Genomic DNA, 18,610 nt, shown 5'->3' with positions numbered 1-18,610 from the left:
GCAGCTGCAAGGACCAAAATTGACAGTTTCACTATCAACTTATCATTAAAGGTTTTGATTTGATTTTTGGCTCATCAAAATGATGTGTCCCATCGTTTATCACTCTTTGGGTATGTAGTTGGTACCTTCTACAACCAATAGGCGGGACCATGCTTTAGTACAGGTCATACCCATCAACCGTAAAAACGGAGTTGTATGAAACTCTTTGTTTTTTGTCTTTTTGAATCTGCCTATATTTCGTTTTCATGAGTCGTTATTACGTGAGCAAGACTGCAAGATAAATGAGGTTGGAAAGCCTATTTAATCTCCTACAGTCCTTGTTTTTTACACCAACCCTTACGCCTATTATCATGTTTTGATCGAACACATAAGAGGATTGCCCAGCGACCTACCTCTTTAGGGGAGTAGGACCATCCCAAGTCCTAGCCCACGCACAGACAACAACTACTGAGTCACTGACTGGGCAATGCTTCAATAACCATCAACCTTAGATAAGGGAATATTTCTTCTTTCCTCCCTCTTCTATTTCTCATTAGTTCTCACAATCTCACCGGTAAAACAAATCAGCACAATTAGCAAAATGGTGGACTGGACATCAAAACGAAATTGAACAAGCACCATAAATATATAGTTAACTGAAAAACAAACAAAATTGAACAAAATACTAACACACACAACAAGCTAAGTTTTGACTCATTAAGCTTAACAAGTTTAATTCATGGAAATAGATTTTGGTTGAATTGAATTGAATTAACTAACAATTAGTAGGGTCAATGTTCTCAAAGGAATATAATCATTGGAGTATAATTTCCAAAAGTGGCGGCAATTTTGATTTTGCACTAACTCCATTATACCAACTTCTCATCTACGTTTTTATTCCATGAACAAGGAAACTGATGAAACCACCAGATTGAACCAATTCAATTACAAGTAGCAAAATATCATTTGTGAATTTAATAGCAAAATATTTGTCAATTTTTTATATGTAAAAACATTAAAAATTAAGATTCCGACGATCTTTCGGGGAACCTTTGTCGCTGTTAGTGTCACCACCAGATGAAAACCGATTTGGTTGATGCCGGGGGGCAGTGGGTGGTTCATGTGTGTTGACGTGAACTTTGGAGAAGAAGAAGATTGAGTTAACTAAGTGATTTATTGTTGTTTAAATGGTTTAAAGTGTAACTTATTAATTACCGAAAAAAAAAGAATAGGTCCTCAATACATAATCGTATGACCAAGATGGTTTGGAGTTAGGAGTACATTTGTGGTTTTGGGATTTAACTTGGCCCGAAAGGTCAAAGGTTAATTAGTCAAAATGAAAATAATTCGATGGAGACAAGGATTTAGACGTTGGAAGTGAATGAGCAACAAAATATTAGAGACTACCAGTTTAGCTTTAATGAAGGCCAAGTGCACTCGAACAATCTATATATACATTTTTTGGATTCTTTTGCAGCTGTAGCTTTCCCGCAATACTTGATAGTTGATCCATACATTAATTTGGATTTCGTTGAAGTTAAACCATTTTTTTAAGTATCAGAAGAGAAGTCAAGCTCTATTATTATGAGATTTAACCTGATGAAAGAGAAATAAAGGGATTGTCCAGTGTCCACAACCATTTCATTTGAAATTATTGAAACTTTCATGCAAATCCAAATGATCGGGAATCCAGGAAAAAAATATATAGTTAATAATTTCATACCGACAGAGCCTTTAATTACCAGAATCTACTTGAAAAGTCATAAAATTTCGAGTTTTTTGCCCGTAAGCAAATTTAGTATTTTGGTATGTAATTTTGAAAGGGCTCCAGATCTTTACAACCGGGTACAGAGATCAATCTCTGTAACCGTGTTATCTCGCCGTTAATCCGAATCCGAGATGTGTGTGTGCCTCGATATCTGTGTGTGTCTGAGATACGAGATGTATGTATTCGCGGTCAAGAGATCAATCTCTGTACCCGATTATAAAGGAACCAGCCTCTTTTGAAAATTATGTCTATGCATAAACCTTGCTTATCATATAGACCAACTAGGCCCAAGCCCTCTCATTATGTAGAACATAGAGCCTATATTTATTGTTTAATTGTTTTTAGTAAATCCAAATTTACTAAAAACACGTTATTTTCGTTTTTATTCTTTAAGCCTAATTTAGAAGTGTCTAAAAGTCTAGTTTGTGAGTTCAAGTAGTCTTAGAATGAGACTTTCTTAGTATTTCAGTAGGTTTCTAAGATTATTTGATAGAGTTATCTATATAAAGAGTTTTATGGATGAAAAATTATAATCAACTCTTCAATACTGACTATTCAAAGTGTTAGAAAAATGGATTTGCACAAATTTATTGAGATATGAATGAGTAATTTGTCTCCCAAGTTATCTCACTTGAGATTAAATGGGTTTCTCTTGAAACAATACGTAAAGTGAGAAAAATCTTTTCGAAATGGTGCATTGGTTCGAAACAGTGCATTATGCCGAAAAGGGCGACCTTTCGAAATGTGCACTAATTCGAAATAGTGCATTTATGCCAAAAATGTGTGACATTTCAAAATAGAGCACTGGTTCAAAACATTGATTTATCCTAAAAATGGTGTGTCCTTTCGAAACATGTGACTTTTCAAAAAGTTGCTTACTTTTTCCCAAAAGTTACTATGTTGTTTCAAAGAGGCACCACTCACCTATAAATAGTAGATGAATTTGCAAAGAAATACACACCAGATCATATAGAGTTATGATATTTCTCTTCTCCCTCTGTTCTTAGTCAAATATTATGTTGTGTTCGCTGATTCTATAGAATTGAAAGGCTAGCTTTCTATAGAAAGAAATTTGTTCTATCTTGGGAGACAGTTTCTCATCAACCTTCAAGCACCGTGAGAGGGAAAATCTGTCTTAAGGACATAGTGTATCTATGCTAGGCTCGGATTTAACTAAGAAGTACAAGACACTTACAAGACAAAAGGTTTGTATAGTTTGGTAATTGGTAAAGAGTAAGTACAATTAAGTTGTATATTCCTAACAACTTAAGACAGATTTATATTCCTTCTTCTTCTTTACCGAACAGAATTTGTTTCTATTTTGGTTTAAAGGAATAACAAAGTATAGTTGTATTTCAAAATATGGCAACACCACCAGTTACTCCTGTTGTTATTGTTCATACTGCTATTCCCTATTCTGTTCCTCATGGGGAGAAACCTGAAAAGTTAATGGAACTAATTTCAAGCGCTGCCAATAGCAGATGCTCTTCTGTCTAACCGCCCTTAACTTGGCAAGGTTTCTGTGGGATAAGGCTCCTGATGTAAGCCCTGATGAAACCGACGAGGAAAAGGTTTGGGCCAAGGATGCTTGGTTTCATGCTGATTTCTTGTGTAGAAATTATGTCATTAGCGGATTGGCTAACTCATTATACAATGTGTATAGTGTGTTCAAGACTACTAAGGAATTTTGAGATTCATTGGACAAGAAATACAAGAGTGAAGATGCTAGCATGAAGAAATTCATAGTTGGTAGATTTCTTGATTTCAAAATGATGGATAGTAAGACTGTCATAAGCCAAGTTCAAGAACTTTAAGTAATCCTCCATGATGTCATTGCTGAAGGAATGACCCTAGGAGAAATCTTTCTAAGTGGCTGTGATAAGAGCCCAAAACTATAGTTTTAACCCTTAACAATCATACTTTTAGACTAATTATATGAGTAATAAATAAGAGTTAATGCTGATTACGTATTTTTATGTATTTCAGGCATTGAAGTCAATTATGTGCAGAAATGTGCCACTTTGGCGAGATAAATGAGCAAGGGTTGGTTGCTAAGAATTTTTGTGATTAAAGGCCAAGATTCAAGGAGACAAAGCCTTTGTAAAGCCCGGTCAAAAGCTGAAAAGTCAACGCGGGCAGAAATAGTACACAAGTCAGCAGAACTTCCGAAGACCATATCTTTAGACTCAGGCCTCGGAATTGGGCCTACCTTATATCAAAATGACCGGCTCGGAAAGAGCTTTCCAATGGTTTAAGCCTTGACCCAATCAGAGGAGCAGAAATAGACAAAAAGTTTGCTGAAGTCAAAGTCAGCTGAAACGGGCTCTGTGGACTAAAGAAATTGGGCTTTGGGCTCGATTTTCCGTCCCAAAATATGACTCCTCAACCCATGCACGAAAATATGGATTTGGTCTCCTCCTTTACAAAAGACAAGGCTTAACTCTTAAGTCATGGTTAGTTAGGTTAGAAGGTAGCCATTAGAGATAATAAAAACTAGATCTAGTTTTACATTCAATTAGTTAGTTTAGAATCATATTTAGTTTTTAGAATAAAGTATTAGTTCTTCATTTCAATTTAGATTATTGATTCAATTCTTAGTTATATTTATTTGTTTTAAATTCAATTTAAATTCATTTTGAATCATTGTTCTTATTGTTCTTGTGTTGGGAATGGTAGTATAGAAAATTCACATCATTATATTGTTAATTAATTTAGTATAAAACCGTAGTATCATCATAATAAGTTAATTTCTTATTCAAATCATTATTCTCATCATTGTTCTTTGTGTTTGTTCAATTGAATTTGTTTAAGTTTTGAGAGTTAAGAGTGGAACGAATCCGTACTCTTATCTATATTGCATGAATATATTTGAGAGAGTAAGGAAATATAATTGATAACATAAAAATTGTAATATTACGTATTAGTGTTGTGAACATTAATATTAGTGTTTAATTGTTTTTATGGTTATCAGGCTGCTACGATTAAGAAATTACCACCATCTTGGAAGGAATTTTAAGAACTATCTTAAGCATAAACGCAAAGATATAAATCTTAAAGAATTGATTGTCCGTCTAAGGATAGAGGAAGATAACCGTCTATCTAAGAAGAAGGGCAAGGATCCCATGGTGGCAAAGGTCAATGTTGTGGAAGGATCAAATGCTAAAGGAAAGAGGAAGCGCCAAGACAAAGCTCAAGGAGAAGAGAGTAGTACACCTACTAAGTTCAAGGGCAAGTGCTACAACTATGGGAAGGCTAGACATAAGGCAAGTGAATGTCGCAAGCTAAAGAAGTACAAGAAACAAAAGACTGAAGCAAATATGATCACAATGGACACGCTTTCTGACAATGTTAATGACATGAACCTAGCTGCTGTAGTTTCTGAATGTCTCATGATTGGAAATGAAAGGGAATGGTGGGTGGATACTGGTGCTACTCACCATATATGCTCTAATAAGTCGATGTTCACCACTTATTATGTTGTGGAAAAGGAATAACAACTGTTTATGGGAAACTCTTCTACGTCCAAGGTTGAAGGCAAAGGAAAGGTGGTGATAAGGTTGACTTCTGGGAAGGAACTAACTCTGAATGAGGTGCTCTATGTGTCTGACATTCGCAAGAACTTGGTTTCTGGGTCGTTGTTGAGCAAGAATGGCTTTAAGTTAGCCTTTGTTTCTGATAAATTTGTACTAACTAAGAATGATGTATTCGTGGGTAAGGGCTATCTTCAGGATGGGCTCTTTAGGATGTCTTGTTTTACTATTGTGCCAAAGAGCGCCAATAAAGTTGAATCTTCGATCTGTTTACTTGATTAATTCTTCACATGTATGGCATGGTAGATTAGAACATGTTAATTATGATACTTTGCGTATATTAATTAATTTGGACTATATACCAAAGATAAAAATAGACCCACACCATAAATGTGAAACTTGTGTAGAATCCAAGTTGACCAGATCATCATTTCATTCCATTGAAAGAAGTATTGAACCTCTAAACTTAATACACACAGATATATGTTATCTTAAATACGTGCAAACTAGAGGTGGTAAAAAATATTTCATTACTTTTATTGACGATAACACTAGATATAGTTATGTTTACTTGTTGAGAAGTAAAGATGAGGCAATTGAAGTATTCAAACACTATAAAAATGAAGTTGAAAATCAACTAAGCAAAAAGATTAAGGTTATAAGGAGTGATAGAGGAGGTGAATATGAATCACCTTTTGAAGGTTTCTGTTCTGAATATGGAATCATTCATCAAACTACGGCTCCTTATTTACCTCAATCAAACGGTATTGTGGAACACAAAAACCGAACTCTAAAAGAGATGATGAATGCTATGTTGTTAAGTTCTGGTTTACCCCAGAATTTGTGGGGGGAAGCTTTGCTTTCCGCTAATTATATTCTCAACAAGATTCCTAACAAGAAGGACGCTTAAAAACATCATACGAATTATGGAAATGTCATAAGACTTCCTACAAATTCTTAAAAGTGTAGGGGTGTCTTGCTAAAGTGAAAGTCCCTAAACCTAATAAGGTGAAGATACGACCCAATACTATTGATTGTGTATTCATTGGATATGCAAACAATAGTAGTGCATATCGTTTTCTAGTTCATAAATAAGATATTCAAGATATATATGTTAATACGATTATTGAGTCAAGGAATGCTTCATTCTTTGAAAATATGTTTCCATATAACATGTGTATAGAGCCAAGTTCAACAAAAAACTTTAGATGCTACAACTAGTAACCATCCTACACAAAGCGAAATTGAAGAGGACCCTAGACGTAGCAAAAGGTCAAGAATATCAACGCCTTTTGGACTTGATTTTCTAACATACTTGTTGAAAAATAATCCTCAAACGTTCAAGAAGGCAATGTCATCTTCAGAAACTATTTATTGGAAAGAAACAATAAATAGCGAGATTAAATCCATAATGCAAAATCATACATGGGAATTGATGGATTTACCACCAAGTTCCAAGACTTTGGGATATAAGTGGATATTCACAAAGAAATTTAAAACTGATGGATCAATCGAAATCTCTCCATTTAGAATATCTATTTAAATATTTCAATTCCAGTCCGTTCCAGCTTTTCGAAAACCTAAATATTCGATGGAATCCGATATTTGAAATCATGAGCAATATATATTTAGGACAATCAAAATCACAAGTTTTTTTGAATGATGGTATCTATTTATGTCGAGATCATCTAGCAAAATATTACAACCTTGTCATTCTAGCAAAATGGTGAATACTTTCGTGTCCAACGAGTAATCAAAATATCTCCTCTACATTTTACCTTTGAAATAACACTTGAGATCATTCTTAACGCTTTTGGAATGGCTGGAATTTTGACATATTTCAACTAAATTTCAGAATTTACATGTTTTGAATTTATTATTGTTATTTCGATTTCTCTGAAAACTGAAATATTTTTTGAGATTCTATTCGAAATCATGAACTATCTATATCTATATCTTAATATTAAAGCTCCTACAAAGGGTATTTTTCGAGCTCTATTAAAATTCTACGTCATCTCCTATTGAAACATAAATTTCTCTCCTATTTGAAAACGAAAATCCTTTTTTACAATGGGAATTTCTCTCATATTATAATGGGAATTATTCTCCTATTAAAACAAATTCTAGCACTTTTAATTAAAGCGGGAATCTTTCTCCTATTAAAACAGAATGTCTCTCCCAATTGAAAAAATGGGTTAAAACTTAATTAAAACTTCATTAAAAATAATTTGTTAGAAAATTAAAACGGATTAACGACTAAAATGGTAGTCCCAATTTTCTAAAAAAAATCTACATGTTTTCAAAAGAGCCGATGCGTATGCACGGGCCTACAAGCTAGTCTTGAAAATTCTTTTTTACAACGGGAATCCTCTCCTATTATAACGGGAATTTTTCTCCTATTAAAATAAATTATAACACTTCTAATTAAAGCGGAAATCCTTCTCCTATTAAAATGGGAATTCCTCATTTATTGAAAATTAAGAAAAAAAATCTAGCGTATCTAATTAAAACAAAAATCATTCTCCTATTAAAACAGAATCTCTCTCCCAATTGAACAAACGGGTTTTTTAAACTTAATTAAAATTTTATTTAAAACAATTTGTTAGAAAATTAAAACGGGTTACCAATTAAAATGGTAGTCCCAATTTTCTAAAAATAATCTAAATATTTTCAAAAGAACCGGTACGTATGACCTACAATCTAGTTCTTGAGATAAACCAAAAAAACGAACCTAAAATATTATTAGCCTTCCGCTCTTTCCATTTTATCTCTTTCGCCACCATTTATCCTTTTTAACTGCATAGAACTATGCTAAGTTATTTTTGCATTGAAAAATCCGAAAATGCTGGATTAAATATAATATCCATACTTCATCATTTTTAGTTTGATTGGGATGACCTTCATGCATGCGCTAGCTAGAAATTGTCCATCATCTTGAATTTTGCCTACGCTATATATCACTCTCCCCAATCCCCATCTATACCCTGAGTTTGCTTTGGAACCAAAGCCAGTGAATGTACCGAGGTAATTGAACTTTTCAATTCAAAGCCACAGCATCTGTGCGTGGTCTCAACTCTCTCCCATGTGATTCTCCCCCATTTTTATCAACTACTTCGTTCTAGTCTTAAATAATCAATCATGATCTTATAGATAGAATTGCAGACCATATATATCATTCATCAATAACATTCACATTAAATGACATACATTGTTTTCTTCAATAGACGGTTCTCTTAAATGTTAGTAATGCTAATTCTAAGAGCACAAAATCTTAAATTACAAATAAAAGGAAATAGGCAAAATGACAAAACAGTACTGCCGTAAAACATAAAATTTCTTTCTAACTGCTATACATTTATCGTTGATCTCAAAATAACTAGCTAACGTGGTGCTAGTGTACTACACTGCGCGCTACATTTATCATTCAACATATATTTTCCCCTAAGCATAGAACAAAATGCAGTTTTCATTTTTATTGTTTGCGAGTTTATTTTGCCTGTAAATAAAATTTAATTTCAGCAACCTCCAAAATCTCTGACTGAAAAATGACTTTTCTCAGGCAGATTTCCAGCGTGTCGAAGTCCCAATGTGAGCGATACATCACCCATGGTGGTCCCGAACCTTACGAGTGTAGATGCCATATCGGCATTGGCGCTGGTGGTCCTATAATCTGCACCAATAATACTTCCCATATGGCACGACGGGTCGTCGACCCCAAAATGAACCACATCTGAATGAAGCGCCGCGAAAGGTGACACGTCATGGTGAGATGTTGATGTGGTGGCCATAATAGTATCATGGGACGTGGTGGTGGAGATGGAGGGAGTGGCTTGTGTTGCTTGGTTTTCCGAGAAGCATTCAGTATTGGTGGCATTATTAAGTGAAGGGTCATTATCTGAGTCATTGATTTGGGATCTTTTGCCTGCTGCTGTTGTAGTTGTTGCTGCTGATGTTTGCTGTTGCTGTTGGTATTGGTATTGTCGCTGCTGCTGTTGTTACTGGTTGTGATGTTGTTGTAGGCGTTGGTGTTTGTGCAATATTGCTGTTGTTGAGTTGGTCCTGATGTTGGTTGGATTCTCTTTCATCAACATCCGCATCTTCCTCTTCTTTGGCTTCTTGTTGGTACATCTCTTCAACCATAGGTTTCCACAACCGAACCCTGGCGTTAATGAACCAATTTGAAACCTGAAAAATTGATGTAATAAAAAACAGTGATTAATAAAGAGGTGAAAGAGATTGGCATTGGGATCGAAAAACTGTCTTATTAATAGGTTTGATTGACTTTATACAGTTTCGTATGTTATGACTGCCATATTTCTTTGTTTTTTAATGCTTAAAAGTCAAGTCAGACTACGGCCTATATTACCAGGTGTATTCAATATGTACATTCAAAACAAAGTATGAAAAAATTGAAGGCTCTTTTATATGATTTAAAATTTAGACCATACATATATTGCATGGAGGAATGAACTAGCGGCCTTTATTCTTTGAGTAACAGATAAAATCATAGGAACATTATAAAAGGTTGATCGTCAATTTGAAGTCGGGCCACAAGCTCACTCCATATGGTAACCGCAAATAATAATTATGTAATTTAACTTCAGGTATATACAAAAAAGGTCGACTTACAAATCAAATAAATAGAAACTTTGATTTCTAGACTATTACTACGAACCAAAACAAATATTTATCGATGAATTGTGGTCTAAATTAGGTTAACGAGACGTTACCATAATATTATGGTACAACTATCAAGATATACTAAGGCCCAACTCCCAAGTATTCTAATATCATGATCAAACAATTAGTCATTACTCATTACTTGTTCAGATCAAATACGTTGTAGTATGTAATAGAAGAATTGTGAGTGTCATCATCACAGTAATAAACATAAAATGCTGAAGCTGTTAACAGCCACAAAAAATTGTGGCAATATCAGGACTATAGAACTATTATTTTGTTAAAAAAAATATTGAGATAGCTTTTTAGCACAACTTTAACATTGTATACTATTATTGATTAAAAGAGTATTATCGGAAGAAAAAAAAAGTTAAAAGTTAAAACTAATTAATATCAGTACTAGCTGTTCTTTTGTGTCCATAATATTCCCCCTAACCAAGCTATGAAATAGTGAACTAGGCGTAAAACTCCACATAGTAGCATGCAATGCATAGTTGCAGACCAAAAGATATAAGAAGAAATCTACAAGACAATCTACAATAGCAAGGACAGCCAACTACACTAGATCCTACTGCCATATGAGTTAAAAAAACACAAAAGAGATTCAAAGCTGATCGATATGCAGTATTTTTCATCAGAAACAACTTTCATAAATTAACAACACATGGAAGAAGCAAAGGAAAAGAAACAAAACCTTCTGATATTTTTCCCAACAAAAAGTAGAAATCACAAACAGAAATGTAAAGCCAAGACTATGCAATGCCTAGTTCCCTAGCTAACTGAAACCCACCTTTGTTTTTATTCTTCGATCTCTTAGGGCTTCTTTTCTCTTTTCTTTTTCAACTTTCACAATTTTGTATATGTTTTAAGGAAAATTATATAAACAGTAAGATAGTGAACCTGATTTCTTGATAAACCAGTCTGTCTTGCTAACAAATGCTTATCTGCATCACTTGGATACCTGAGAAATTAAAAAAGAAAGACAAGAAAATGACATCAGGTCCTTCACTTACAAAGTTACAATAAAGAGACCTTAAAGCTTTGTGTACCATTTAGATGAGATGGAACGTTTCTCATTTTTTTCACTACATAGGCGTGAAAATCGAAGAAACAATGAAACAACAGCAGCAGTCCAGCAACAACTGTATATAAGACAACTGTACCTTCTGAATTCTGATCTCCCCTTTTAATATCCCCTATACTAGCTATACATACCTTACATAGTTACATATCTAACATTTGATCACTTAATATTAAAAATTGGGCTTTGGGTTTTTCCTGTTTTTTCTTGATAACTAACTCTATACAATTCAATGATGCACTACTATTTCAGCCGTTGCTTTTCTGAAAAGGTTAATAGTAAAGAAAGAAAGTACTTACAAAGTTGCAAGCACAGTGCAGTACTGTTTTATCAATTAACACTAAACAATAAAAGAGGCAAAGATAATAATGGACTTACGGATGAAGAAAATGTTCAAAGAGCCAAGCTCTTAAAATGTTGACAGAACGTTCAGGTAAGCCTCTTTGAGGTCTCCAAGCTTCTTGTTCCATCATTCCCATTTGATGAAATACTCTCTGTTGCCTTAAACTTTGTTCAAGCAATTTAAGTCTTGGTGTTTCTCCTTTAGTAACACCTGAACCCCCTGCACTATCTTTATCTCCAAGAAGTTCACAAGTATGCTTCAGTTGTGCTGTAATGGCATCCTTTAAACATCGAAAATGCCTTGACATCGCCTTTTGAGCTAGAGCCGTGTAAGGGATCGCCGCGCCAAAGCCCATCACTGAATCAAATGAGTTCACTACGACTTGCATTTGTTCACAGTAGTGGTTATATCTTCTATCCACCTACAAGATAGTAAACAACAGTTACAATTAATTAACTGGAGGAAAAAAAAATGATTGGAGCGATTATTGGTAATAATGTGGCCACATAATTAATTTCAAATTTGGAAAAATGGATATCAGAAGCAATGTTGGGCTTTGTAAATAGGCACTCTTGTGAATAATACAGAACATAGGATCAATGAATGCGTCAAAGAAAGCTTAAAACAGTGAGAATGATTGTTCCGAGGAAAAAGGATATCCAATATTTTTCTATCTTTGCCGGTTTGCCCATAGATTTGTTATTGTAATATATAATCAAGAAAATTAAGAAGAAGAGACAAAATATCTATAAGTCAACTTAAGAGAAGAATCAATAACTTGTTCAACAGTGTGACTAGTAAGTGTAATTGAATCTGTTTGAATAGCAAGCAACCTTAGGACACATTATTATAAAATCACAGACAGTATCGAAACACCATATCTTAAATTATAATGAATCAATACTGCTTGGTTTTGTATAGACATTATTTGGCTTCAATAATGGCCGGCTTTAATCTATATTTTAGTTGAAAAACTTTAAAAAATAACCAAAAATTATGTTATTTTCCAGTGGTTTAGGAACCTTAATGAAGTAGACAATAGGCAATTGACAGAAAGCCATGAAAATGGATAGAGAGATTGGTTATAAACAAAAGAGAAGAGTGGGCTTTGGAAAGAAGGTAGAGAGAAAGAGTACATGCCTCATCAAGCATGGACAACAGCTTAGTTTTCTTCCTTTGATAATCAATCCTATCGGCAGCAGACAATGGAGGTAGATCTTTGGTTGTAGACGTTGAAGAAGAACCATTACCACCACCACCAATACTACTACTAGCTTGATTAGGATTAACACTTGAATTATTTCGCGCAAGTCTATTATTCTTCAAATGAGCTCTTCCAACACTACAAAACTCTTCCAACAATTCTTGTGCAGCTTTTACATACTTAGAATTTCTCAATAAATTCACTATCCCCATTGATGATCTCATTCCAAAATGCTGATTCTGAGCTACTACTCCTTGCAAATGCAGTCCTTGATTATGAGTACTTCCACTAGTACTCCCCATATTTTTCAAATGGAACGCAGTCGAAGAATTCGCACTTATTCCTTGATCGTAATAAAACACTCCATCTTCTCCCATTCTAAACTCTTCGGCTTTCGCTGCTTCTAAGTTTTGTAAGGACGTCGAAAGTGTTAACGATAAGCCTTGGTTTTCTATAGCAGCTCCAATTTTATTAAGTTGACTAGCAGTGTTATCGCCTCCTGTGGCACTACTCGACATCCATTGAAAATGAGCCGGAGGAATTGGACTAGTACCAAAACCTGCTCCGGATGAATGAAAAGTGTGTTGATTTGGATGAGGTAAGAAATGAAGAGGAGATGAAGTAGAAGTTTGTTGAGGGGAAGGAGAAGGTGATCTTGGTTGTGGATTCATAAGAAAAAGCTGCATGGCAGCAGCACTGTCCGCATTTAAACTTGAAATCTGATGATTCTGAGCTATACTGTCACGGCTATCACTATTGTTGTTGTGTTGTTTTGAATCTCCCAATAATGGACCCATTGATCCGATCCCGCCCACAATACCTTGTCTACTTCCGTACCACTCACCTGCCACCGCTCCAACTGGTGTCGCCGCCTCGCGCTGTAACCGGTAATTAGCCGAGATCTGATTGTCCAATAACTCGTTGGATGTCGAGGCGGTACCAGATGGAAAATTGAACATTTCAGACCACATCCCACCAGTTTCATACACCGGCATCCCACCGGGTTCTACGTCTAAAGAAGGCGGCGGTGTTTCGAAGCCTTGTACTCTTAATTTCTCTCTTCTACTTTGTTGAGCTATGTGGGATTGTTGTTGGTGATGCTGATCTTCTAAGCCATTTGAGAAACTAATATTAATACCTTGGGGAAAACCTTTGGACATAGATTGCACTGTATTAGTCCCTTGGGTATTGGCCAAAAAGTTGTTATTCTTCAAACTTGGTGGTGGTACATGTGTTGCTGCTCTCATAATAATAACTTAAACATCTCCATCTCTTTCTTTTGAAACTCCTTGTTTTGCTGTTCATCATAGCAATATATGAGTTAGAAGGAACCGTAGAAGAAAAATAGAAGTGCCTCGTGAAGAGAATTCAATAGAGAATAATCGAGATATGAAGATAGATGGTACTGAAGTTATATAGTACTATGTTTATAATTACCTCTAGAACTGAAGAGTCTGAGCAAAGGGTGTGTAAAGCTAGCTATTACACATCGTTTTCTAGCTATATGGGATTGAAAGCTTCTTGAATTATTCTTCTATCTCTCTCACACTCAGTACTGTTTCTCAGTGTGTGTAACAATCTTTCTTTCACTTTCTCTCCCTTTCTTTCTCTTTGTTGCTCTCTGGAAGTGTGTTCTACGATCGCCTTCTTGAAAAGAGAACAATATAAAAAATAAGGATGATGATGAAAACTGATCTCTCCCTCACACTGAACAAACCTAAGAGAGTGATAGAAGAGAAAAGGTCGCTATTCTTTCTCTACTACTACACCAGTACACCTCTCCACTTGCCTTTTTTTTTTCCCCTTAGTGTACTTCAATTTTTCATTTCATTTGTTTATAAAAACAAGTTCGTAAATTTAGAAAATAACTGATTAACTTCAAATATTAATGTCAATTGACAAGAATATCCACCACATGAGTTTTAATGGCAGATTAACCACTAGTGCTCGCCAATTCCAAACAAATATTTCCGTTATTTTAAAATGGTCCTACTATTAACACCTTCCAAATTGTGTTGGGTAGACCCGGGCCCAATTTGGAGTCTGTACTTTAGTTGGGCACTACACAAATTCCCGTAACACCCCCTAAATTCACCAAGAACCGAGAAACTAACCAGTTTCAACCTTCGTGTCTTTCTTCTCTTTTCGTGTCTTTTTTCTCTTTTCGACCACTCTCTATCCGCATTCACCAAATTATCACCAAATTTTGCATTGATATTTGCACAAAATTTTAAACATTTGTAGAAATTTTGAATAAAATTTGAAATTAAGATAGCTATTGAGAACAATTCATATGAGACTTTGGTAGGAAATTTGTTAACCCTAAACTCTAAACTAGTTGTTGATTCACAATTGCACAAAATAAAATGGAAAATAACAAGTTTAGATTTAAAACTAAATATTATTTGAAATTTACAAATGTTTGATTATAATCATTCTTATTAATCTTGTTTATGTAAACCCTAACTTTGAGTTTTAAATGTGGGGGAGAAGGGCTATAAAAGGTTGTCAACAGATTAACTTGATGTATTTGCCGCCCACCACAAAACATATTTTTTAGGTTAATGACAAATTAAACTTGTATTTTTTTTTTTTTTTTTTGGTCTGCCCAACACGAAATGGAAGGTGCCCATAGAGGAAGCCTTTTGAAAAACGGCCTGAAATTTATTAATTCCGAAATTAAACCGAAAATACTTTGCATTTATTGAAATTTTGTTCGGAATTTCCATTTTGAAAATCCCAAACTTTGAAATTAACACATGATTTATGAGAAAAAAAAAAGAATAAGAGATATTAACACATTTTCTTTCCAAAAAACATATAGATTAAGTAACTATATAATAGTTCGTGATTTCAAATGGAATTTCAATTTTTGAAAAAGTCAAAATAATAATCTAAGAGTTGAAAAATTCAAATTTTGGAATTTACTTGGAATATTTTGAAATTATGTCTGAAATTCCAAATTTTGGAGTTCTCAGAATTTTGGCAATTCCGAACTATGATTATTACTCTAATTTTCCAAAGAGAATCACAGCAACACAAACTATTGTACGTAGTCATATTTATTTTCTTCTTGGTTAAGTACTCTTAGGTTGAGAGTTCTCCATTCCATCTCGATTAGAGGGTGATTGACTCCGTTTCTTAAATCATACCCCCTAACATTTAAAAGAAGTTGGCGGATGCTCAACTCATGCTCCGGTGCCACTTGAGGTTCGTATCAAGGTCATATTATCGAGGATGTACGTCCATCTGTTGGAGAGTTTCCACGGTAGTGCCAAAGTGCCATATGCTTTAACTGCAGCTTCTGAGTCACTTTCAATCCATACATCCATCCATCCTTTCTCAATAGCCACCTCGAGTCCTTCTACAATCGCTAGACATTCTGCCCAGTAGCTAGTAGAAACGCCTATATGCCTATGGTAGACAAGTGGGAAATCTCCATTACAGTTTCGATATGTGGCTCCAACGCCAGTGTTTCCTGGATTGCCTCGTGAAGCACCATCGGTATTGATATGTAAACAAGGTCCATACATAATGGATGTCTTCGCTTGGAACAGCTTGAAGCACGATCTTAGACTTCCTAATTGCACAAGGAGCCGACCTTGATGAGTTAGGAAACAAGTCCAATGCTAAATTATATTGGCATATTCCAAACAGATAAACACAATCTCGCTGTTGAAGCAAGATTGAGATCGTACAGGAAACATCCTAATTTGATTAGGACTCCTTTAAACGGTCTAAGTTCCCTATAAAAACATAGGGAAAATCCTACAAGAACTACGCTAGCAAGAGTGAGCAAACTTCTCATCTTGTTTGAGACTTGATCCCACACTGAAAGGGTATATAGGCAGCTCCCCGGAGTTCAGTCTCACCGATCCCAGATTGGCCATTTCCCAAATCAGTCATTATTCTGTTTTAGGCAGATTTACCCTAAATAGTACTGTATATTCAAAGAATTATCAGTTATAATCGTGTGAAATATTATGTAATGGATTGGATATGTGATATCAGTGGAATTAGCAGTTTCATGCAGAAAAATAAGTTGTGACGACTAGTGGTCAACCTTAGTCCTCACTATATACTTCAATTAAAATGTAGTTTCTTAGCCAAATAATGTTTAGATCCGTGTCCTAGAGCCCAATTATCCAAAGTATTTAAAATGTTACAAAACACAATGTACTTAAGTACTTTGTTTGAATGAATCACTAAAACTGAGCGCGCAAGTCTACTGTTGAGGTTGTTTGAACTAGAAAATCTTAAATACAATTAGAATTGTAAATAGTGGCATGGATGGATTGATCGAGAAGATGAGACTAAACCTCTGATGGTTGCCTACATACCCAATTTCAGAATGGAATCAAGTCTCAGCATTGTTGCTAGCGTAGTTTTAGAGTGAGAGCGAGCTCTCTTACGGGAAAGATCCGAATTCCACTAACTACTGAATCTCGGAATATTTGGTTCATGTTTATCTGTTGACTGATATATTGTTTTTTACTTATCTGATATCTCTATTGACCAGAACTGCATTTATTTTGATTAAGAATTTCATTTGCCAGAGCAAAATATGTGCATGTTTAATTAAATTTGTGTCAGATGCACCTGTAACCATTTGGATCTGACCCAAGTCTAGAAACATGTTGGGTTGGATCTGGAAAGGTGTAAAGCCAAATCTGAAAAGATGTTGGGTTGGTTTTGAAAATGTGTTGGGCTGGAGTCAAAGTCTCTGAGAACATACCGAAAATAGGGCCAAACGGAGGTCAATTTAGAAATTTGATAATGAAAAACATTAGTTATTTTAAGAAATTACTCGTTCAATAATTAGATTGAACGAATGTAGGATAAGAAAGTTGACGACAATAGGAAAAGAACCAAGAAAAAGAGAAAAGTGAGAGGAAGGTGGAGCATCAAACAAAATAAATAAAGTATATGCAACCTCCTACTTGTGAATGAGGTTAAACACGTGGTATAAGGGAAGTTAGGCACGTGTGAAGTCGAAAGGCATATGTAACTGTTTGGTGTTGGGAAAGAAGAGGTTCGTTTGGTGACACATCTTTTTTGTGTAGCTTCAAAGAGTTCAATGTTGCTTATTTTTATTTTCTCTTTTTTTAATTGCTCAAAAAAAAATTTGTTTCCCTGTATATTAGGGTGTATTATTCACAATCACATTCCGATTACCACTTCACATAATTAAGCATATCAATCGAAGGGAAAATAAGATGCAGCAAGAAAAAAACACCAAAAATCAGTATCTTTTTCTTGTTCTTTGCTTGGTCTAAGCCTTCACGTTTTTGTGTCCAAGACTCCAAGTACATTATACGTGTATTACCAAAACGGAACTGCCTTTGGTTTCTATTTAAAATTTCTAAGTTAAGCTGTATTAATCATTTTATTATATTTCATACAATATTTGCAGGTTATACAGACAGTTATACTAATCATTGCAACAGTAAAAATTTCTTAACTGCAAACCAGATTGATAGTTGACAAGCCAACCCTCTCCTACATCCTTTGCCTTTTATGGGTGAAATCACGTGAGTCTCACCTCTTTCTCACACGAATGAATAAGACAATTAATTCATAAAGCTTGGAGCTAATCATTTCTTTAACATCTCATCTACCCCTCACGTGACAAAGTCGGCTACACTTTTTTTTTCTATCACCACCGTACCAGTATCTTTTCTTTGTTCACGTTCTAGATGAAGAGCGAGACCTGAAAAAAGAGTAATTAAGGTCGATATACCCATAATGAGCCACAAACTCAAACACCACTTATTTCGAGTAGTTGAATGACGGCTATATTGGATTAATATTCAGGTTAAAACGTGTAGTTTCCTACTTTCCTTTCGTCCTTTCGTTCAATTTTGTTTTTAAAGCTGCTCTCATTCTTTCTTTTGTGACGGTACACTAGTTATTTATTTACTAGCTACTGTACACGTGGTACCCACGTAGAATTTATATAATTTTTTTTTTAAAGTTTATAAATATTAAATTATTATTTTATCTCTCAAAAATTAAAAAAATAATA

General features: G+C 34.7%; 1 protein-coding gene across 1 annotated transcript; it reads right to left on the bottom strand.

The window, feature by feature from the left end:
• Positions 1-8,593: 8,593 nt before the first annotated feature.
• On the bottom strand, positions 8,594-14,162 carry LOC147501436 (BEL1-like homeodomain protein 2). Its single transcript, XM_086606494.1, is given in 6 exon segments — positions 8,594-9,231; positions 9,233-9,462; positions 10,858-10,918; positions 11,417-11,802; positions 12,522-13,882; positions 14,023-14,162. Coding segments are annotated over 5 exon segments (2,427 nt in total). The 5' UTR covers positions 13,833-13,882; positions 14,023-14,162; the 3' UTR covers positions 8,594-8,792.
• Positions 14,163-18,610: the final 4,448 nt, after the last annotated feature.

This window comes from Coptis chinensis, chromosome 4 (assembly GCF_015680905.1).
Source record: "Coptis chinensis isolate HL-2020 chromosome 4, ASM1568090v1, whole genome shotgun sequence".
NCBI classification, from domain to species: domain Eukaryota; kingdom Viridiplantae; phylum Streptophyta; class Magnoliopsida; order Ranunculales; family Ranunculaceae; genus Coptis; species Coptis chinensis.
The sequence above is the reverse complement of the archived record's forward strand: the minus strand, read 5'-3'. Positions and strand labels throughout refer to the sequence as shown.